The 19,416-nt window shown below is 45.5% G+C and overlaps 2 protein-coding genes and 1 non-coding gene across 15 annotated transcripts in view; 2 read left to right on the top strand and 1 right to left on the bottom strand.

The window, feature by feature from the left end:
* The window catches only part of PARP6 (poly(ADP-ribose) polymerase family member 6), a 42,393-nt gene extending 39,361 nt beyond the window's left edge, over window positions 1-3,032 (top strand). For 9 of the 13 annotated variants that reach the window (XM_059658035.1, XM_059658063.1, XM_059658105.1 and 6 more), the window contains 4 exons: window positions 1,349-1,428; window positions 1,816-1,879; window positions 2,269-2,353; window positions 2,676-3,032. In XM_059658035.1, coding sequence (XP_059514018.1) covers window positions 1,349-1,428; window positions 1,816-1,879; window positions 2,269-2,353; window positions 2,676-2,778 — 332 coding nt within the window. In that variant the 3' untranslated portion in view covers window positions 2,779-3,032. Of the gene's footprint in view, window positions 1-1,348; window positions 1,429-1,815; window positions 1,880-2,268; window positions 2,354-2,675 lie in introns of those variants that run through there. The other 4 variants (XR_009447735.1, XR_009447734.1, XM_059658094.1 and 1 more) reach the window with 4 other exon arrangements.
* Window positions 3,033-4,241: 1,209 nt separating this feature from the next.
* LOC132224840 (small nucleolar RNA SNORA1) lies at window positions 4,242-4,381 on the bottom strand. Its single transcript, XR_009450740.1, has one exon. It is a non-coding gene; the product is annotated as a small nucleolar RNA SNORA1 (small nucleolar RNA).
* Window positions 4,382-14,448: 10,067 nt separating this feature from the next.
* The window catches only part of PKM (pyruvate kinase M1/2), a 29,639-nt gene continuing 24,671 nt past the window's right edge, over window positions 14,449-19,416 (top strand). Inside the window, exon 1 of the mRNA XM_059658184.1 lies at window positions 14,449-14,606. The gene's annotated coding sequence lies outside the window, so the exon portion shown is untranslated. The remainder of the gene's footprint in view (window positions 14,607-19,416) is intronic.

A 19,416-nucleotide genomic window follows, 5' to 3' on the forward strand; every position in this document is an offset into this window, starting at 1 on the left:
GAAATCTTGAAGCTCTCCTGGCCCTGAATTTTATTCAGGCCACAATTCTGTCATAGGACTTTAGTATGAGTGCATGATGAATTTACAGCCTGATCAGTAAAGAATGTTAGTCCAGTGGTTATCATTCCCACAGCAACACCGTGGCCATCACAAGACCAAAAATTGAAGCAGAGTGGAGTTAGTAATAATAGAAAGTTACAGGGTGCAGTGGTTGATAAGGGCCCTGCTTATGGCCTGTAACGATAGCATCATTCCCCATCTTCCTCTCAGTCTCACACACACGCACGCACACACGAGAGTCTGTGATAAGGCTGCCTGTGCTAAAGCTGAGCATAGAGATTGAAGTCCTAATCACAGGCGAAAAGAGTTAGGAGCAGGAGCACACAAGCACTGTTTTGTATCTAAGAAAAATCCAAAATGAGTCTATAAATGGTTATAAACAGGACTATTCACTGGTGGGTAAGGATGGTGAAGGATTTATGGATTTAGAGAGGGTGGAAACCAGGGAATTGGCAGCACTTCCTAAAGTGTGGGGAGACTTTCTGAAGGAAGCAGAATTCTTCGAGGTTTTTGCCATTGTAGTTATCTGGAAAATTAGTTATCCCTTACTGTTGTGCTTTCTCCCCTTTCTCTTGAAACACTCTGTCACAGTATTTTATGTAACTTTGAGACTAGAGCAGATCTGACGTGCTCTGCTTGCTTCCTTTCTACTCATTTCACTCAGCCTGACATTTGATCCGAAGTGCTGATGTCACCACTGTCTTGGGCACCTCATTCCTCTCATTTCATGTGTTACTCCCCTATCATAGAACCCTTCAGTGATTCCCTGATGTTCTCAGGATGAACTCTAGTTGCCTTAACATGGCCTACAAGGACTGATTGAACTGATCCTAGCTCATGTCTTAGCCATCATCTCTCACCACTCCTCTGCCATTGACTATGCTTCGTACAAACTAAGGCATACTGATTTTTCCCTCCAGACCTTCTATATCCTGTTACCTCTGCCCATAACATTGCTCCCTCTTCATATAAATTTCTCATCCTAGAGTTCTCACCCTAGCTATCACCAGGAAGTCTTCTTCAGACCTCTAGGCTAGGTTCCTTCTCTGCCTCTGACTTACACAGTGCTCTCTATTGTCCCCATTACAACACTTGGCATATTGTTTTGTAATTACTTGTTCTTTGCCTGTACTCTCCACCAGACTAAAATTTTGTGAGGAAAGATGCCTTGTTTGTTTTATTCACTCCTGTATTGCCAAGTGTCTAGTTCAGTACCTGACAGTAGGCACTTGAGTAAATGTTTGATTAAGGAATGGGTGAATAAACTGGGTTTGTTCTTCTATGACAGGAATGGGAAAAGGACAGCACAGGATGCCCTCCAAGGATGAGCTGGTCCAGAGATATAACAGGATGAATACTATCCCCCAGGTATTAATACTTGGCCCTACTCCACGGAGTCAGTACCCTTCTCCTGGGATATGTTTCGGTTACTGAGATGGATGGGGAAACAATGGTGGGGATGGAGGGTAGTTTGAAGATCATTTGAAGGAATCAGGCACATTCTAAGATGAACATGCTTCCAGTCATAAGTGGCTTTAGTCATAACTATGAAAACAGAGACTGAATTTATGAAAAAATGCAGTGACATGTAATTGTAAAGATGGAAGCTGTGAACTCATCCAGACTGGCTTTGGAGCGGGGTGGGAGAGGGTGGCTGGAAGCCTAGGATATCCCTGATCCCACCCATCATCAGCGAACAGCCTCTATAGAGAAAATTGTAACAGTCTACCTGGCCCTGCTCTCTTTCTCTTCCAGACCCGATCCATTCAGTCAAGGTTCCTGCAAAGTCGGAATCTAAACTGTATAGCACTTTGTGAAGGTAAGTAGCTCAACTAGTCCCTGTTTTCTAGGTCCCCAAACTTTCATATATGTGTGTGTGTGTGTGTATGTTTATTGGTTTCAGAGAGGAAGGGAGAGGGAGAGAGATATAAATATCAATGATGAGAGAGAATCATTGATTGGCTGCCTCCTGCATGCCCCACACTGGGATTGAGGCCACAACCTGGGCATATGACCTGACTGGGAATCAAATCATGACCTCCTGGTTCACAGATCAACACTCAACCACTGAGCCACACTGCTGGGCCTAACCTTTCTTTTTAGTGCAACTAATGGCGCATGATCCAGCCAAGGGTCATGTCTTCCCTCCCCTGCCTGGACTCTGACCTAAGCATTATATATATATAACTTCTGGCCCCCTCTTCTCAGTCATTACATCTAAAGACCTCCAGAAGCATGGGAACATCTGGGTGTGCCCTGTGTCCGACCATGTCTGCACACGGTTCTTCTTTGTGTAAGTCTAGGAGGGTACCTTGGGGATTACTCTGAGGAGGGAGGGTGGGGGTGTCCTGGGGTGTGACTGCTGTTATCTTAGACTTGCCCCTGGCTACCTGAGTGCAGCTGGCACTGGGACTTTCCCCTTGGAGGTTGGGGATGCCTATATATCACCGTCTGTTTAGAGGAAACCAGGTAAGTTGAATCTCTTCCACCCTAAGGAGAACCAAGAAAGGGTTTTTATTTATAGGATGGTCCACCTCCAAATACAGTTCCACTGGTTGACATTATTTCTAGTATTGTTCTCTCTCTTATGCTCACACTTGCCCTATCTTTGGCAGATATGAGGATGGTCAGGTGGGCGATGCCAACATTAATACTCAGGACCCCAAGATACAGAAGGAAATCATGCGTGTGATCGGAACTCAGGTTTACACAAACTGAGGGGGCCCAGCCCTCGTACCACCCCGTTACCCCAGGATCCATCTGCCCTTATTAAAGGGCTCCGGAGCAGCTGGGGAGGCTGCCCTGAGGAATCAAGGGATCATTACCAAGGGCAGGAAAAGGATAGAAGAGGCGGCCTTCGTAGTGGAGATTGACCCAGGAACCACTCCACATTGGGATGGCCCAGACTGACCCCTGTCCCTGATTTTCCCAGTTGACTTCACCCTGTTTGTAAATAAAACAATAAAATGGAAGGTGCTGTGGACTGGATATGATCACTGTGGTCTGACTGGCCTTGGCCCAGCACCTGCCCCAAGTAAAGAAGGTAAAGGGGGTGTGTGGAGGGGGGAGTGGAATATCATGAGGGTTGGGATTATTTACGTTAGGTGGAGTCAAAGCTGAGTTCATCTAGTGTAGAGTTCTACAGATCTGTCAACATTTTAATCAATTAGATAAAGAAGGGAAATGAACAGTTATGCAGATTACACAAACTGAGACAGATAATTGAATACAACAACACTGATCAACTGTTCCTCACGTTTTAAAAGGACCATTGAGGCCAAAGCAGCTCAGACTTCCCACCTCTGGAAATTAGGTCACATTAGACCTCTGCTTTCTGCACAAAACCTGTCCATTTTCCCTGCTCTGTATCTCGGGCTGGGCCCTTAGACTCTTCCTCCTCCCAGGTACTTGTTTGGGATAGGGAAGTAGAGGAGAGCTGAAAGTTGGGTTTGTCTCTAACTTGAAATCTATAAAAAGATCCTAAGGAAATGTAACCTCCCATAATGAAATAAAATTCAGATTCTCCAAGGCCAGCCAGCAAGGTGAGGGAAAACTGCTATTTCTAGATCTAATTCTTCAGTGAAATCCATATCCCTGTTGAAATTCCCACTGATAACTTCTATAGCCTTTGTGCCCCATGTACCTACAACACTTACTTGTAAGAGATAGGTTGGACATTGATAAATAGTTTGAAATATTAATGAATAAAAACAGGAATATAAGCACAGAAAATTTTTATTAAAAAAGCATTTAAAGAAGCATTTTCTAGTACAAGCACGCCTTGGAGGTACTGTGGGTTCATTCCAGCCACCACAGCAAAGCAACTGTTGCAGTAAAGCAAGGCATAATCTCTGCTGACAGAGGATAGTGCCTTCAATTTGTTTAAAAAGAAAAAAAAGGTAACCTCTGTGAAGTGCAATAAAACGAGGTCTGCCTCCCAGTAAATTCAATTAATAATTATTTTTTAAAATGAGGTCTACCTGTATAGGCTTTTTGTGTTGTTATTGTTATAACTTCTTGATTTACAAAGCCAGTGCTAGATCAGCTATTTTCTTTCATTACCTTCACCCTACTTTGGAGATACCCTTCTTTGCCTGGGTTCTTTACCTGCTTTGTAGTTACTGACTTGCCTTCACTTGGAAGTACCATTCTTTTTCTTTTTTTTTTTTTTTTTTAGCAAAAAATGTTACAGGTCTCATTGTCACCACTGTAATAAGATTACTGTGATGGAAGCATAACCTGTGTCTCAATGTAGCCACATTAACAAATTTCTGGACACCGTACACAAAAAACAGTGCCCATTTTCATATAGAATGAAGCTTGGAAGTACCATTCTTAAGGTCCAACCCCCCCTCTCCCTCCCTGTTTCTTTACCCGTTCTTGATCAAGACTACTACATTCTGACTCTACAAGTCTTCTAAGGCTCTCTCCCCATTCTGGTTTCAGGTCCAGCAGAAACTGTCTTCACTAAGTAAATGACCCCATCAGGGAGCCCACCTAATTGACATTCCTGCCTCCTGGGATGACCCTTGCAGCTTATCTGTACAGTTATCAGAGACAGCTAACATTTTAGTTTTTACTAGGTAGGTGCTAGGCATTATCCTAAACACTTTACTAATTTGCTAACACTTACTTACTTACTATATGCTTGGCATTATAAGCTCTTTACATGTATTGACTAATATAATTCTCTGAAGAAGCCTAGAAAGTAGGTGCCATTATCCCCACTTTGTAGATGAGAAAATAGAGGCACAGAAGATAGTGATTTGCCCATGTTGCACAGCTAGTGACGGACAAGCAACCTGACTCCAAAACTGCTCTTCTGGTTCTATACAAGATAGCCTTTCAGATTTTACAAATGTTTTCATTTAATCCTGACAACAAAAGGTGAAAGGTAGGTTTTCTCTAGAGATCTTAATGTGTCCAAAGTCTCATAGCTGGTTAGTGGCAATGCAGGGTCTTTAATCAGATCTGCCCAACTCCAGAATCTAAGCTGTTAACCATTCTTTTACTTCCCCTGTGGTTCTCAAACTGCTCCCACTGGTGTTCCAGCAATTGTACCTCGGTGCTTGACTACTCAAATAGTATAACATCATTTTTACTCTATTTTCAAAAACTGTCAATAGATTTTTCTGTTGTAAGCATTTCTTTTTGAAAAAAATATTTTTTATTGATTTCAGAGAGGAAGGAAAAGGGGGAGAGAAAAACAACAATGATGAGAGAAAATCATCAATTGGCTGCCCCCACACACCCCCTGGACTGGGGATCTGGGGCTCGAGCCCGCAACCTCAGGCATATGCCCTGACCAGGAATCGAACTGTGACCTTCTGGTTCATAGTTTGATGCTCAAATACTGAGTCACACCGGCTGGGCTATAAGCATTTCTTCTTTTTCTTTGACAGAGCAAATACTAGTAAATGATGGAATGAGAAGTAATGAACAGATAGGGTATGTTACCTGAGAAATGCAAATTCCTAAGCTAGTCTCATGGGTGTCTTTTTAAAAAAAAAAAAAAATATGCATGATGATCTTTTTTTTTTGGCCAAAAAATTGTAATGAAATTAAGCAAGTCCTCAAATAACATGTCTTTATGTTGTTGATGAGATACCATAGGAACTTAACTGTTTTTCTCACCAATTACCCTGTGATAAAATTGGTCTACTTGCATACAGACCTTAAAGCAGTGATGGCGAACCTTTTGAGCTCGGCGTGTCAGCATTTTGAAAAACCCTAACTTAATTCTGGTGCTGTGTCACATATAGAAATTTTTTGATATTTGCAACCATAATAAAACAAAGATTTATATTTTTGATATTTATTTTATATATTTAAATGCCATTTAACAAAGAAAAATCAACCAAAAAAATGAGTTCGCGTGTCATAGGTTCACCATCACTGCCTTAAAGTCACAGAAAGCTACTGATAACATTAAGTGAAGACTTACTGAACCCCATTTTAGTGTTTGAAAGCCATACATAATCATAGCTTAAAAAATTTAAAACGTGTGTGGTATAAAATAAATCTGATTAAAACCCTATAGCAAGAATGCCTTTATTGCAGGGGAACTTGCTAGATTGGGCCATGAGTTTCTAGAGTGGAATCCTCCCACAGCCTGGAGGAGGAATTGGGGGAATATTGCCCCTTTCCCCCACCCACGCCTGGCTACCTTGGAGGAGCGGGGTGTGAAACCCAGGTTTGAGCAAGACATTGTCCTTCACAGAGGACAAGGCTATTACTAATACTGCACACAGATGTTGACAGTGGCCTCCTACCTTTCATATAGTCCTGGGGTCAAGCAACCCTACTTCATTGAGACCTGGATATGCTTACTTAGGGATAGGGCCCAGGGCCAGGAAAAGAACTATTTTCCTCAATCAGTTCCAGGTGGAGAGTAGATGGCTGTGATTTCTGGACTGAGAACTCAAAAACCCTGGGAGCTTAACTTTCTCTTTCCCTCTCATGGTGATTTTCCATCCATGTAGGGTGTGGCCATGACTCAGTTTGTGGTGAGGATATAGACATCCACAGGGGAGGAGCCTCCTGCTTGATTTTGCCTTTCATTCTAGCCTGTGGGGAGAGGAAGGGAAGAATCTGGTGCTGAGTCATAACTGGGTTACTTACTAGCTCTCCCAGGATGAATTCTGAGCTGGAGGTTTGGAAAATGTCTCAGCTCTAGGCCCAATTTAGGAGTGATGGGAAGGAATTCATGGGTCACAGAATTCCCCCAGAGCCCTCCTCCCAAAAAGGGTGGGAATAAAGTAGGTTTAATTCATTTATGTTTGGTTTTTGTTGTTATTTTTAATATATTTTTATTGATTTCAGAGAGGGAGGAGAGAGAAATAGAAACATCAATGATGAGAGAGAATTATTGATCAGCTGCCTCCTGCACACCCCATACTGGGTATAGAGCCCACAATCTGGGCCTTTTCCCTGACCGGGGATCAAACCGTGACCTGCTCAACCACTGAGCCACACCGGCCAGGCTTAATTTATTTGAAAGGGCATCATTCTCTCTGGAGTATGGGACTTTCCATATATATTTCAGACCCCCCTGCAATGAGGCCAAATATGCCACCCTAAATTAAAGCATTGTCTACCAAAATGATTTTATTTAGTAGTGGGACCAAAGTTTCCTTAATCCTAGCTGTCATTTTTGGGCTAAGTGGGTCAGGTTAGCTGGTAGCCAGTGAGTAGGGAGGTAGAGACTAGAAGTGTAACTGGACAATCAATGGGTCCATGCTGCCTGTCACTACTTGAGCCAATTAAGCAAAGACAGGGTTGAATCATATGTGACTGTTTATTCCAATACTGCCAGCAGTATGGGAGAGCAGCAGGTCATCCACAAAAATCGGCTCTGCAGCCCTCCATAGGCCAGCTGCTTATATAGCGTAGGACAAAGTTTACACAGGGAAGTAGGAGGCTGGGGTGGGACTCCATTGTTTGGGCAACAAGGTTGTTAATCTTTCCATGATAACAGGCAGTTCCTGAATAAGAATGATTCCAAGGTTGACTCCCAGGTCCTAGGGGCATACAACTCCCAGCCAGGTCAGAATGTCCCTTCTTTATCTTATTTATTTGTTTTTAAATAAATCTTTATTGTTCAGACTATTGCAGTTGTTCCTCTTTTTCCCCACATAGCTCCCCTCCACCTGGTTCCCACCCCCCCTCTGCCCTTACCCCCCCACCCCCCCCAACACTGTCCTCGTCCATAGGTGTATGATTTTTGGCCAGTCTCTTCCCGCACCCCACACACTCCCTTCTCCCGGAGAATTGTCAGTCCACTCCCTTCTATGCCCCTGATTCTATTCTATTCACCAGTTTATTCTGTTCGTCAGATTTTTTATTCACTTGATTTTTAGATTCGCTTGTTGATAGATATGTGTTTGTTGTCACTTTGTTTTTCATAATTTTTATCTTTAACTTTTTCTTCTTCCTCCTCTTCTTAAAGAATACCCTTTAGCATTTCATATAATACTGGTTTGGCGGTGATGAACTCCTTTAGCTTGTTCTTATCTGTGAAGCTCTTTATCTGACCTTCAATTCTGAATGATAGCTTTGCTGGGTACAGTAATCTTGGTTGTAGGTTCTTGCTATTCATCACTTTGAATACTTCTTGCCACTCCCTTCTGGCCTGCATGGTTTCTGTTGAGAAATCAGCTGACAGTTGTATGGGTACTCCCTTGTAGGTAACTAACTGTTTTTCTCTTGCTACTTTTAATATTCTCTGTTTTTTGCCCTTGGCATTTTAATTATGATGTGTCTTGGTGTGGTCCTCTTTGGATTCCTTTTGTTTGGGGTTCTCTGCGCTTCTTGGACTTGTAAGTCTATTTCTTTCACTAGGTAGGGGAAGTTTTCTGTCATTATTTCTTCAAATAGGTTTTCAATATCTTGCTTTCTCTCTTCTTCTGGCACCCCTATAATTCGGATGTTGGTACACTTGAAGTTGTCCCAGAGGCTCCTTGCACTATCTTCATATTTTTGGATTCTTTTTTTCCGGTTGGGTGTTTTTTGCTTCTTCATATTTCAAATCTTTGACTTGATTCTTGGGATCCTCTAGTCTGCTGTTGAATCTCTGTATATTATTCTTTATTTCAGTCAGTGTATGCTTAATTTCTAGTTGGTCCTTTTTCATATCCTTGAGAGTCTCACTATATTTCTGGGAGGTTTCTAGGAGATTCCTGAGTCGCCTTATAACCATGGTTTTGAACTCTATGTCCAGTAGTTTGCTTTCCTCCATTTCTTTCATTTGTGACCTATTTCTTTGTCTCTGAATTTTGGCTGCTTCCCTGTGTTGATAGAGTGGCTTTGTGTGCTAGGTGTCCTATAGGGCCCAGTGACTCAGCCTCTCTAATTACCTGAGGTGGACACTCTTGGTGCACCCCTTTGTAGGCTGTGTGCACAGTCTTGTTGTTAAGCCTTGATTGTTGTTGGTACCACTGATAGGAATTGACCTCCAGGCCAATTGGCTGCGAGGACCAGTTGTGTCTACAATGGGAGAACTTCTGTGCTGGAGACACCTTTCTGGGGCAGGACTTGCTTCAGTGGGGCTTTGGTGATCACTGAGTCTGCCCCCTGAGTGTGTCTCTTATGGATGTGAGGAGTTGTAATCTGGATGGTCCCACTCTCACCACTGGGTAGACTGGCTCTTGGATCTCTTAGGGCAGTGATGGCAAACCTATGACACGCGTGTCAGAGGTGACACATGAACTCATTTTTTTGGTTGATTTTTCTTTGTTAAATGGCATTTAAATATATAAAATAAATATCAAAAATATAAGTCTTTGTTTTACTATGGTTGCAAATATCAAAAAAATTTCTATGTAACACGGCACCAGAGTTAAGTTAGGGTTTTTCAAAATGCTGACACGCCGAGCTCAAAAGGTTCGCCATCACTGTCCTAGGGGGTGAAAAGTCACCCACTGCCTGAGGCTACCCAGCAGGAGCTACAGAGAGGTCTGCAGATTCCTCCTCTTTGTTTGGGGTTTAGAGGTGCCCAGAAGAGGCATAGCTGTGAAGTAATGCAGTCTGCTGACGAGCCTTAGGCCTTTTGGAAGCTCTGGGTTTCTCTGACCCAGCTGCAGTTTGACAGGTTTTTAGGCTGAGAAAGGCCAGGCCATTGGTATGCAAAAGCCTCTGCCCACAGCTTGGGTGGGGTTGTAAATTGAGTGGGGCGTGGTCTCAGGGAGTCACAGGCAGTACAAACAGCAATTGTTGCCGTTGGCCCTCCCCGCATAGGTCCTTGGGTCTCTATGTCCCTCAGCCCTGTGCAGAAACAATGAACGCTGCAAGCACCTCTGCGAGAAAGCCTCCCTCACGTTCAGGCCCAATGCAAGACAGTACAGTTTCTCTCCGTATGTGTTTCGGTCTCCAGATTCTCACCCAGAACTGGACTTCAGAGCAGTCGTGAGCTTGTATCTCCCTCCCGGTTGAAAAAGACAACAGCGTACCAAGCTGCCAGCCCCTTTCGTGCACACCTCTGCACCTCCTACCGGACTCAATGCACTTTTCTCTTTCCTTCTAGTGGTAGAATTTCCACTTAGCCAGCCTTCCCATGGTTCTGGATGCTATTCATTTTGTCTTTTAGTTGTAATTTTAATGTGGTTGTACGCGGCAGCAAGTTCAGGTGTTTACCTACCCCGCCATCTTGGTTGTCCTCCAGAATGTCCCTTCTTTAACCAACACAAGGCAATCATGGTTAACAGAGCATGATTAATATTTCCCATAACTACAGCTAGTCCCCAGTATTCTATCTTTGCCCCTAACAGAAGCAAGGTGCCAAGGAAAAGGCAGATGGTTGATTTGCAACAGGACTTCCTGGGGAAGGGGGCACTTGATCCATTGTTCACTGATACCTTTCTTGGTCAGTCCTCCAAATCTTGATTACTTTTGGGAGATGGGATCTGCTTACATTCGTATCTTAGGGAGCCTGAGTTCTGGCTACACTTGTAGGGAAAAGGGCCTCCAAGGGAGTGGTTTGGTGGACAGGTTAACCTGCCTAAGGAGGCTTGTCCTGTGAGCCCTAGCAGTCCTGGACTAGAAAAAGATTGCTGGTGGTTACTTTAGCCGACAGGGTCATGTTGGCTGAAGCAGTATTTCTGCTTCTTCCCTCTTGCTTCTAAGTGCTGATGGGGCATTTCTTCAAGGGGGCACCAGATATATGGCTGCATTCAGAACACGTTCTTTACTGTTTCTTTCCCCTGGAATGGCCTTCCTATACCCATCTCTGTCCTGACTAACCCTCCATCTCTTCCTCCATGAAACCTCTTTCCCAGACAACCTGTTTTCCCTTTATCCTTAACTCCAAAAGGCCAACTTTCTCTTCCATCTAGGATTTTCTGGAGGGAACTCTGGAATTAACATTTTGTGCTACCCTGGTGGGCCTGAAGAGATCTTGGGAGTCTAAAGGAAAACACTGAATAAATGTAAATGTCTACTTGGTCTGGCTCTGGAAAGGGCATATAAAGGCCAAAGTTAAAATACTTCTGCTTTAAACCTGACATTCAGGGCCTATAGGCTGCTCTGGAAATCTGTATTGTCCTGAGAGAGAAATAATATTGCTGTTTCAGGTAGAGGCCAACAGGTCACATAATGGTAAAGCCTATAACCAGGGTCAAAGCTCATCTTTGGGCTCCAAGATTGGATCTAGTATCGTTTGCTGACACACCTACCCCACCAGTAACTCCAAATGGCCTTTGAGAGTTAAGCCATTAAACTCCAGATTATGTGGTTCTGTGGCCCAGAATCCAAACAGGTAACAGCAATCTATATCTCATTCACACCCCAGACCAGTGAATCTTGCGGCTATCCCTCCCATCCTGCTAGGTCACGGAGCACAGTGGAAGGACTGGCTCTAGGGAGAGGGGCCTGGCCTCCAGGAGAGTCTGTCCTTCCTCAGCTTTCCAGTTTCCTGTAGTCCTGGGATTACTTGTTGCTGGGTTGATAGAAGTGAAGATTCAGGAGGATGGCCAATAGAAAAGCAAACTGAGTTATTGGATTCAGAAAGATGTCCTGGCACTAGTCACAAGAACAACCCTCCCGAACAAGTCAATTCCCAAAGAAAGAGGATGCCTATTGGGCCTTGTGCTGACATCATCTGATCAAACCCCATCCTATGAAGCAGGAATTGTCTTCAGTTTACTTTTTTAAAAATTTTTCTTTCCTTTTTTTAAATTTAAATTCTTTATTGTTTAAAGCATTGGTCACCAACTGGTGGTCTGCGGGACCACTGGTGGTTCGTGAGGTCCAAAAGGTTGGCAACCGCTGGTTTAAAGTATTACATGAATCTCCTTTTCCCCCCATTGACCTCTCCCCAGCCACTCCCAACCCCCAGCACATGTCCTCATCCCCTACTGTCTGTGTCCATTGTTCAACTTACTTTTAAGGAACTGGACTCTTACACATTAAATTCCAGGAATAGTCATAGGGCTAGTGAATGGAATTGTAACTAAGATATAACGATGAAACACAAGCTTTCTTCTATACTATGCTACTTTTTAGCAAAATGACAATCAACTTAAACTCGATGTGACAAATTTTCAATATGCATCTAATGTGAGCAAGGATATGCTGCATTTGTCTCTGCCAGAGTTTCATGGACAGCATTTTTATAACTATTGGATGATCAACATCTGTAACCAATAGTTTGCAACCAACTCTCTAGTTTAATAAATGTGCATTTCAATCTTGGAAATACAGTCAAACCTCAGTTCTCAAACATCTTTTATCACGACCAAGTTGTTCACAGAAAAAATGTCTCAGTTGTTGAACCAAACTTCGGTTTTGGTTTTCGACCTGACAACCTTTTCTTGCTGATACCTCAGCATGACAGCCTCTGTCTGGCAACAAGGAGAGAATGCTTTTGTTGCTGGCGAAGTTTTGTTGCTAGCACAATTTTAAAATGTAAGGAGGCCATCAAGAGTGCTAATGTTGCTAAGGGTGTGAAAGAAACAATGACCATATACAATTGAAGAGGTAGAAAAACTTATAGATTTGGAAAAACATTTAAAAATACATTTTTATTGATTTCAGAGAGGAAGGGAGAGGGAGAGAGAGAAATATCAAAGATGAGAGAGAAACATTGATTGGCTGTCTCCTCCAGGCCCCCAACTGGGGATCGAGCCCCCAACTTGGACATGCACCCCTGACCCAAATCGAACCTGGGGTCCTTCAGTTCCCAGTCCAACGCTCTATCCACTGAGCCAAACCAGCTAGGGCTGGAAAAACATTTTTACCCAAAAGCAGACTGACAGCATTTCGGAGGCAGTGATACATGAGCAAGCAAAGATGCTGCATGCTGAAAAACACCCCTGGGACGTGTGCTGAGAGAACTTCGTTTAAGGCTAGTAGGGGGAGGTTTGATAAATTTAAGAAAAGAAGTGTTTATTTATAGATTAAACAGTATATAAGAAAGGTTAAAACGGAATCATTTGTGGGTCTGGAAAGGATTAATTCAACTTGCATTATTTCTGATGGGAAAAAAATGATTTCGTTTTCGAACAAATCACTTCTTGAACAGCCTTCCAGAACAAGTTATGTTCAAGAACCAAGGTTCCACTGTATATCTAGATTTAGAACTTAAAAATGCAACAGAGTACAACATTGACCAGATCACTATCCCCCCATCCCTCCAGAGTTGTCCACCACTACTTATCGAAGGAGCCAAAGAGGGCCACTTAGCCATTCCTCTCTCTGAGTAGGGAAGAATATTATGTCCTGTCTTCAACTAAAGGACCCAAATAGGCTCACAGAAGAAACTGAAAGATTTTATCTCAAACAGAAATTTACTTTTGGGCTCGCTTTTTCCTCCCATCTTATCTGAGCTAAAGGAAAGCAGAATGGAGGCCTGTGATTCAGCTGCAAGCAGTGTCTGCCTGAGCAGGTCACATCCATTGGTCTAATTTTCCAGGAAAAGCAAAGAACCTAAAAGAAGAGTCTTAACGATTTTTAATGAAGCAACATTGTATCTGCTCTCAAAACTTCGCTGAATAAAGGCAAGGGTTTACATTTGTTTCCTGATGCAACTTCTGTTATCACTGGTTGTTAGCCAATTACTGAGAAACTGGAAAATGCCTTGGAGAAAATGTAAGAAAAACAACAATATTGATAGAAATATACAAGGTTGAAAACAGAAGTGCTGACTCCAGCAAAGATCATTGGCTCTCATATTCTGACGTAGTATTTCCTGATGGTCAGTTCTGCACTAATATTAATACCTTCTATAGGATTCTACTCTCAGGGATTTCAGCTCTACTAAAGTATTCACATGGCCCCAATTTGTGCTTCCTGACCCTAAGAACGGAAGGGCCTTGCGCTCGCGCTCCAAGTACATTGCGCCCTCCCCAGTTCTCCCTTCCCCCACTCCCGAGTCCGAGCGCCCGAAAGGAGGGCCCAACCTCCAACCAGCCCACGATCTCCATCTCTCCCCACCTTCTGATCCCATCTCAGGCTCCCCAACCACCTTTTCAGCTCAGTCTCCGAGGTGTGCGTTAGGATGGGCATCCGGAGGGGTGGGGCGGCGCTGAGGGAATGCTGCCGGGGACCCCTATATCTGGGTACCGCCCCAATAGGCCAGGGCATCTGGGTGGCCTGGACCGAGGGTCAGGAGAGGAGCCCTCCTCAACGTGCTAATTGGCGGCAACAGGTGACCAAGGCGCCCGAGGGTCTGGGGGGGAGGGGGAGGTCTGCGGGGCTCCGAGGGCGGATCCTGCCGCCTCTTCGCTTCCTCATTGGCCTCCACCGAGCGTCACCGTGAGTCAATGTACAGTGTCCTTCCGCCACAGAATATAGTCCTTCCCAAAAGGGCAACCTGCAGGCCCGTTCCGGCCTCGCGGCACTTCCTTCTGAATTGACTGCTCCCCGTGAGCACGCAGAAGGGCGGGCCGGGCGAGCGGGAAGCCAGGATTGGGTCGGGGGCGGGGCGGCGGAGGGATTGCGGCGGCCCTACTGTCGGGATAACCTTGAGGCAGAGACAGCAGAGCCTGCACAGGAGTGACGCCTCCGGAGCCTCGGGACCTCCCAGCCGCAGCTCCTGCCGGACCACGCCAGAGGTGAGCGGGGGCCGAGGTTGCGCCATGCATGCCCACGTGGGCCCCCTCGGCCCGGCTCGTGCGGATTCCTGGCACCCATTCCACGGCGGTGTTGGATCCTGGGCATCTTGGACCTGGTGGGGCTGGGGGAGAGAAGCTGCTCGCACCCAGGGCCTGTTCTTCAAAGCCCCCAGCTCCCGTTTCTTCCAAAGTCAGATGGGTCAGCCAGCCCCTTTCCTGCCTCAATCCCTACTCTCATTCTGGCCCCATTCTCGCTACCCCCTTTCCCTCCTAATCTGCTCCCCGCTCCCTTTCTCCCCTTCCCGCTCCCTTGCTCGCCTCCTCCCCTTCCCCCTTAATACGATGCCTTTCGCCTCCTCATCTTCAACCTGCCGTTACCCCCTCATTCTGATGCTTTCCTTGTAACCTCTCCATGAAAGCCCTCTAGCTCCCCCCGCCTCCGTTCCTCCCCACGCACGTCCTCGTGCCCTCTGCACACCCACCCCTGCCCCATTCATGCTCCGCTTCTCGCCCCTCCCCTCCATTCGGGTCACGTCTGCTCCTCCGCATCCTTGTCCTCCGCGCCGCGCGGTCCTCGCCCCTCCCACTCCGTTCTGGTCACGTCCGTCTACTCCCCGCCCCCATCGCCCATCTCCCATCGCCCATCTCCCATCGCCCATCTCCGTCCAGTCCCTTCTCCATCACGCATCCGTCTTGGAGCCCCGGGCGCGTGGCCCCCGATGGGCAGGTTTGGCCGGGTGCAGCCGCGATGCAGCGGTGGCCCGGGTTATGTAACCCGTGACCTTCCCCGCCCCCGGGGAAGAAAGGGTGGATGCTCCTGGGACGCCCCAGATTCGATGGGGGTGGCCGCGGCGCTGCGACCGCCCGCGAGAGCGTCTCCGGGCTCCATCCCGCCGCGGTGGGGCTGCACGTAGCGGCCGGCGTCGGGGACCCGCCCCGCGGCGCGACTGGCCTGCGACGGGCCTGCGGCCGGTTTCCGCGCGGCCGCACCTGCAGCGCGATCTGCCGCGCAGCCGGCGGAGGCCACGCCTCTGCTTCCCGTTGCTTAATTAACAGACGCTCCCGACTGTGGGGCGCGGGGTGGGATGGAGTAGGTGTGGGCTGGCACCACGGACCGCGTTCACTCAATAAAAACTGCCGGGAGTTGTTTGGGGGAAAGGGATGGAGACCGGGATGACTGGATCGGCCGTAGTCCACAGTGTTCGCATTCTTACTAGAGAACTCACGCTGGTTGTGTGGTGCGGAAGGGACGCCCTTCCTGCTCGGGGAAGCGAGTGGCGGGTGCCAGGAGGCCTCACGAGCTGGCATCACTCTGAGTTTGAATAAGTAGGAAAGCACCTTATGGTCTGAAGGTTATTTAAAGGCAAGGTCATGGAAAGACTTCTTATGCATGTCTTCAAAACAGGATATTGCTCCTCTCCAGTACCAGAGAGCCTGATGGATAGAGGCATTGGGAAGTTGTCAGCAGGCTTTTAAGATTAGGTTTGACTCATTAACATACTGATAAGAATAATGAAAGGAATTCGGCCTCAGGACCTCAGTTTTCCCTGTAGGAACCTGGAGTAACGTTTTTCTCCTGATTGTTTTTAGACACATACACACACACACACCACGTTGAATAGTCAGTGCAGTGTCTAATCTATGGTGAGATCTCAGAAATGCCTCCAAATGTATACTTTTAGTCACTGAACAAATTAATACATAATTGGGCACGAAGGCTCTTCATGCCATCCCCATACACAGTTCATAGTTATCCTTGGGAGTCTCTAAAGCCAGATATCTCCTCAGGGACCCTGGTACACAGTGTTTACAAAGTAACTAATAGCGTTACTTTGAAACTCTCCATTTGCAATGGGTTTTCGTCCCCTGAGAATAAGGACCTCTTGACAAAAAGGCAAGGGGGTGGGGGATTTCAGTCTTTAGTGTTTGGCTATAAGAAAAGAAACAAACTTGCAACCCCAAGACTGAAATCTTTACCTTTTACTCCCAACTTGCCTAGATTCTAGGATTTGCCCAGCCAGCTGGTAAGGGTGAGATAAGGATGGCAGTACTCCCCCCCCCCCCCCTACTGGAGGAGTGGCCACTCCCTAGGGTGATAGGAGGGCCTAGGTCAGGACTCCCACTCTGTAGCATTGTTAGCAAATAATTTGTCCTCTGGTTATTCAAGGATGCTGCTGGGAATACAGTGGGGCTGTTCAGAAGGGCTGGGTATGTTACTATCAGCATCTTTGGGGGTGGGGGTGGGGAGGCTCTGTGGGGAAGATGACTCAACCTTTCAACTTAACTGCTTTTGAGAGAATTCTCTTCGTTGGGTGAGTGGGAAACTATGTTATGATCTTTGCAGGTTTAAAAAGTCCCCTCTCCCCTTTCAGTGAGTCAAATAATGAAATATGCATTTGCCCTGGTTAAAAATATCTCCGCTACAGTGAAAAGTGGTTGGTCCAGGTCCCAGGCTCAGTACTGCCCTCTCAGAGCAGAAGTGCAGTGCAGCAGAGACCTATCCCCAGTCTGTGCACATTCCAGAGCCTTCTGTGGTGGGTGTGGCCACCTCCAGATAAGGGCTGTAGTAGATATGAATAAGGCCTGAAAGAATGTCCTAGAACTCATTTCTGAATTACTGGATTTGAGCCAGAAGATATGGACATTAGAATCTTCCTGACTACTACAGCTGCTCTCATTTTAATCACTGCATTAGAAGTAAATTTAGTGTTGAATTTACAGTTTAACCAAGAGCATTAGTAGGTCTTTAAGAAATGTACCCTCAGTGATTTGGCAAATTTGGTAGCTGTGACTCCAAACAGCTAACACCTATGGGAGTTATTTCTGAGCCTTGAATGTTGGGACATCAATGTGGAGTCATAGGAAAAACCATTTCATTTTTTAAAACTGTTTATTTCTTAATGATGAGGCAATGGAAGAAATGAGGAAATGGTTGTGAGTGGGAAGGTAGAAAAATGCCACTCTTGCATTAAAAACTCATACTACATGAGTTTTAATCTGTTTTGCTTCAGCTTTTATGAAGACATGCCAGGAGGTGTTATTCTGACCCAGAGCTAAGGCTGAGATCAAGGCGAGGAAAGTGACTCATTTGACATTATTGTTATTTCTGAATCATTTTGGGGATCCAAAAGATGAAATCCCAATTAACTGGCACACCACAGAATGTGAGCAGAGTTTTCTTGCAATCTTACGCGATGTATAAGTGATTTATTTGGTAAAAAGTCTTATAGTACCTTGAGTCATCACTTTAAGCATCACATTCTGGTACAGATTGGGATAGAGTTAAATGAAGACCATTCTTAATGCCACCATACATTCTCTGAGAGGCAGCCTTAGACTAAATAAATGAGTAGTCTGCTTCTTCAGTACTTTGTCAAAGAAGCTTTTTGGGGAAAGGTGAGCCAAAGGGGATGGTAGGTGGTGTAGTGCAGCCTGGGCTGGGCCACTGAGCAGTGCTGCTCCACCCCTGCAGTGGTTCGTGCCAGTCTGCACGTAGGAGAGCGAGACTGCAGTACCTCTGGTGGCCTCTGAGACTAACCTCCCCCACTTCTGACCACCGGCAAAGCTCCTCTGGTGCTTTAAGCCTCTCTCCTGATGTCAGCAAGCTGTGTTTGGAAGTCAGACAGGGGCTGTGGTGGGGAGATGCCAGGACCCTACTGTGATAAGGCAGGGAGGTTGCTGGTCGTAGCATTTCTGAGTATGAGGCAGGTTAGCTGATACAGTCCAAAAATTTTTCTGAAAGTAGCCCCATCCCTTCTAAACATCTTTAATCAACCTACAGAGAGAGAATATTTCTTTCACTTCAGACAGCAGGTGTCTCTCCTGTCTCAGGTGTGAGTCAGCTGCGTCGGTTTGGTATGAGGCAAAACCGTGCACATTTTGGCGAAGCCCTGGAGTTTTGATCTAGGTAAAATGTAGGGAGGCAAGGACTTGATATCTAATATCCCTCTTTTGTTATTATTTTAGAAAGCAGACTCACAAAAGTTACCCATCAGATGGTATCAAATGTTGGCGAAGGGGTGGTAAGGCAAGAGCGGACATACTGGTTATTGTAAATGGATAGAACCACTTTGGAGAGCAATTCAGCAATATTTAGTAAAGTAGAAAATAAGCATACCCTGTGGCCCAGGAATTTTATTTCTAGGCATATAGAAGCTCACACCTGCACAGTGAGACATCTGCTAGGAAAGTTACAGAATTGAAAGCTGAGGAAAATTGGCATAATGGGGGTGGGCGGGGGGGGGGGGGCGGGGGGAATGGCCAGCCAGTAAGGAAATACATAAATAAAGCATCTAGCTGTGCAGTGGGCTGGTGTCATAGTTCACATGAATTTATTAGATCTGTATATCAACTAGATAGATGTTAAATGTGCTGAATGAAAAACCAAGTGTGATGATATTTGTACAGTATACTATATTTAGGGCATTTTAGAGAACAGCAATATTACGGGGCTCGGTATAGCTATAGACACACTTAAATGAACCAGAAGGATAAAAAATGTGTGATATTGGTTGGTGTCAATGTTTTTGATGGGGTGTGGAAGAGGTGAGGAGACCCGGGGATGGAGAAAAATAATCTATAAAATTGTAATTGTTTTTTTAAAAGTCTAAAAAGAAATCTGGCTAAATGTTAATGGTCAGTTCTGGGTGGCAGACATACAGATGTTAGTAGAAATACAGATGTTAATATTTCTTTAGTTCAAAACAAAAAAAGAAGTTAACCTATTAAGGTCACTGTAGGAAGACCAGTCACACTAACTAGGTCAGTGCTCTTGCTCAGCTGGCACTGCCTTCCTTCCATCCCTCCCTTT

Source organism: Myotis daubentonii, chromosome 1, assembly GCF_963259705.1.
Source record: "Myotis daubentonii chromosome 1, mMyoDau2.1, whole genome shotgun sequence".
Lineage (NCBI taxonomy): Eukaryota > Metazoa > Chordata > Mammalia > Chiroptera > Vespertilionidae > Myotis > Myotis daubentonii.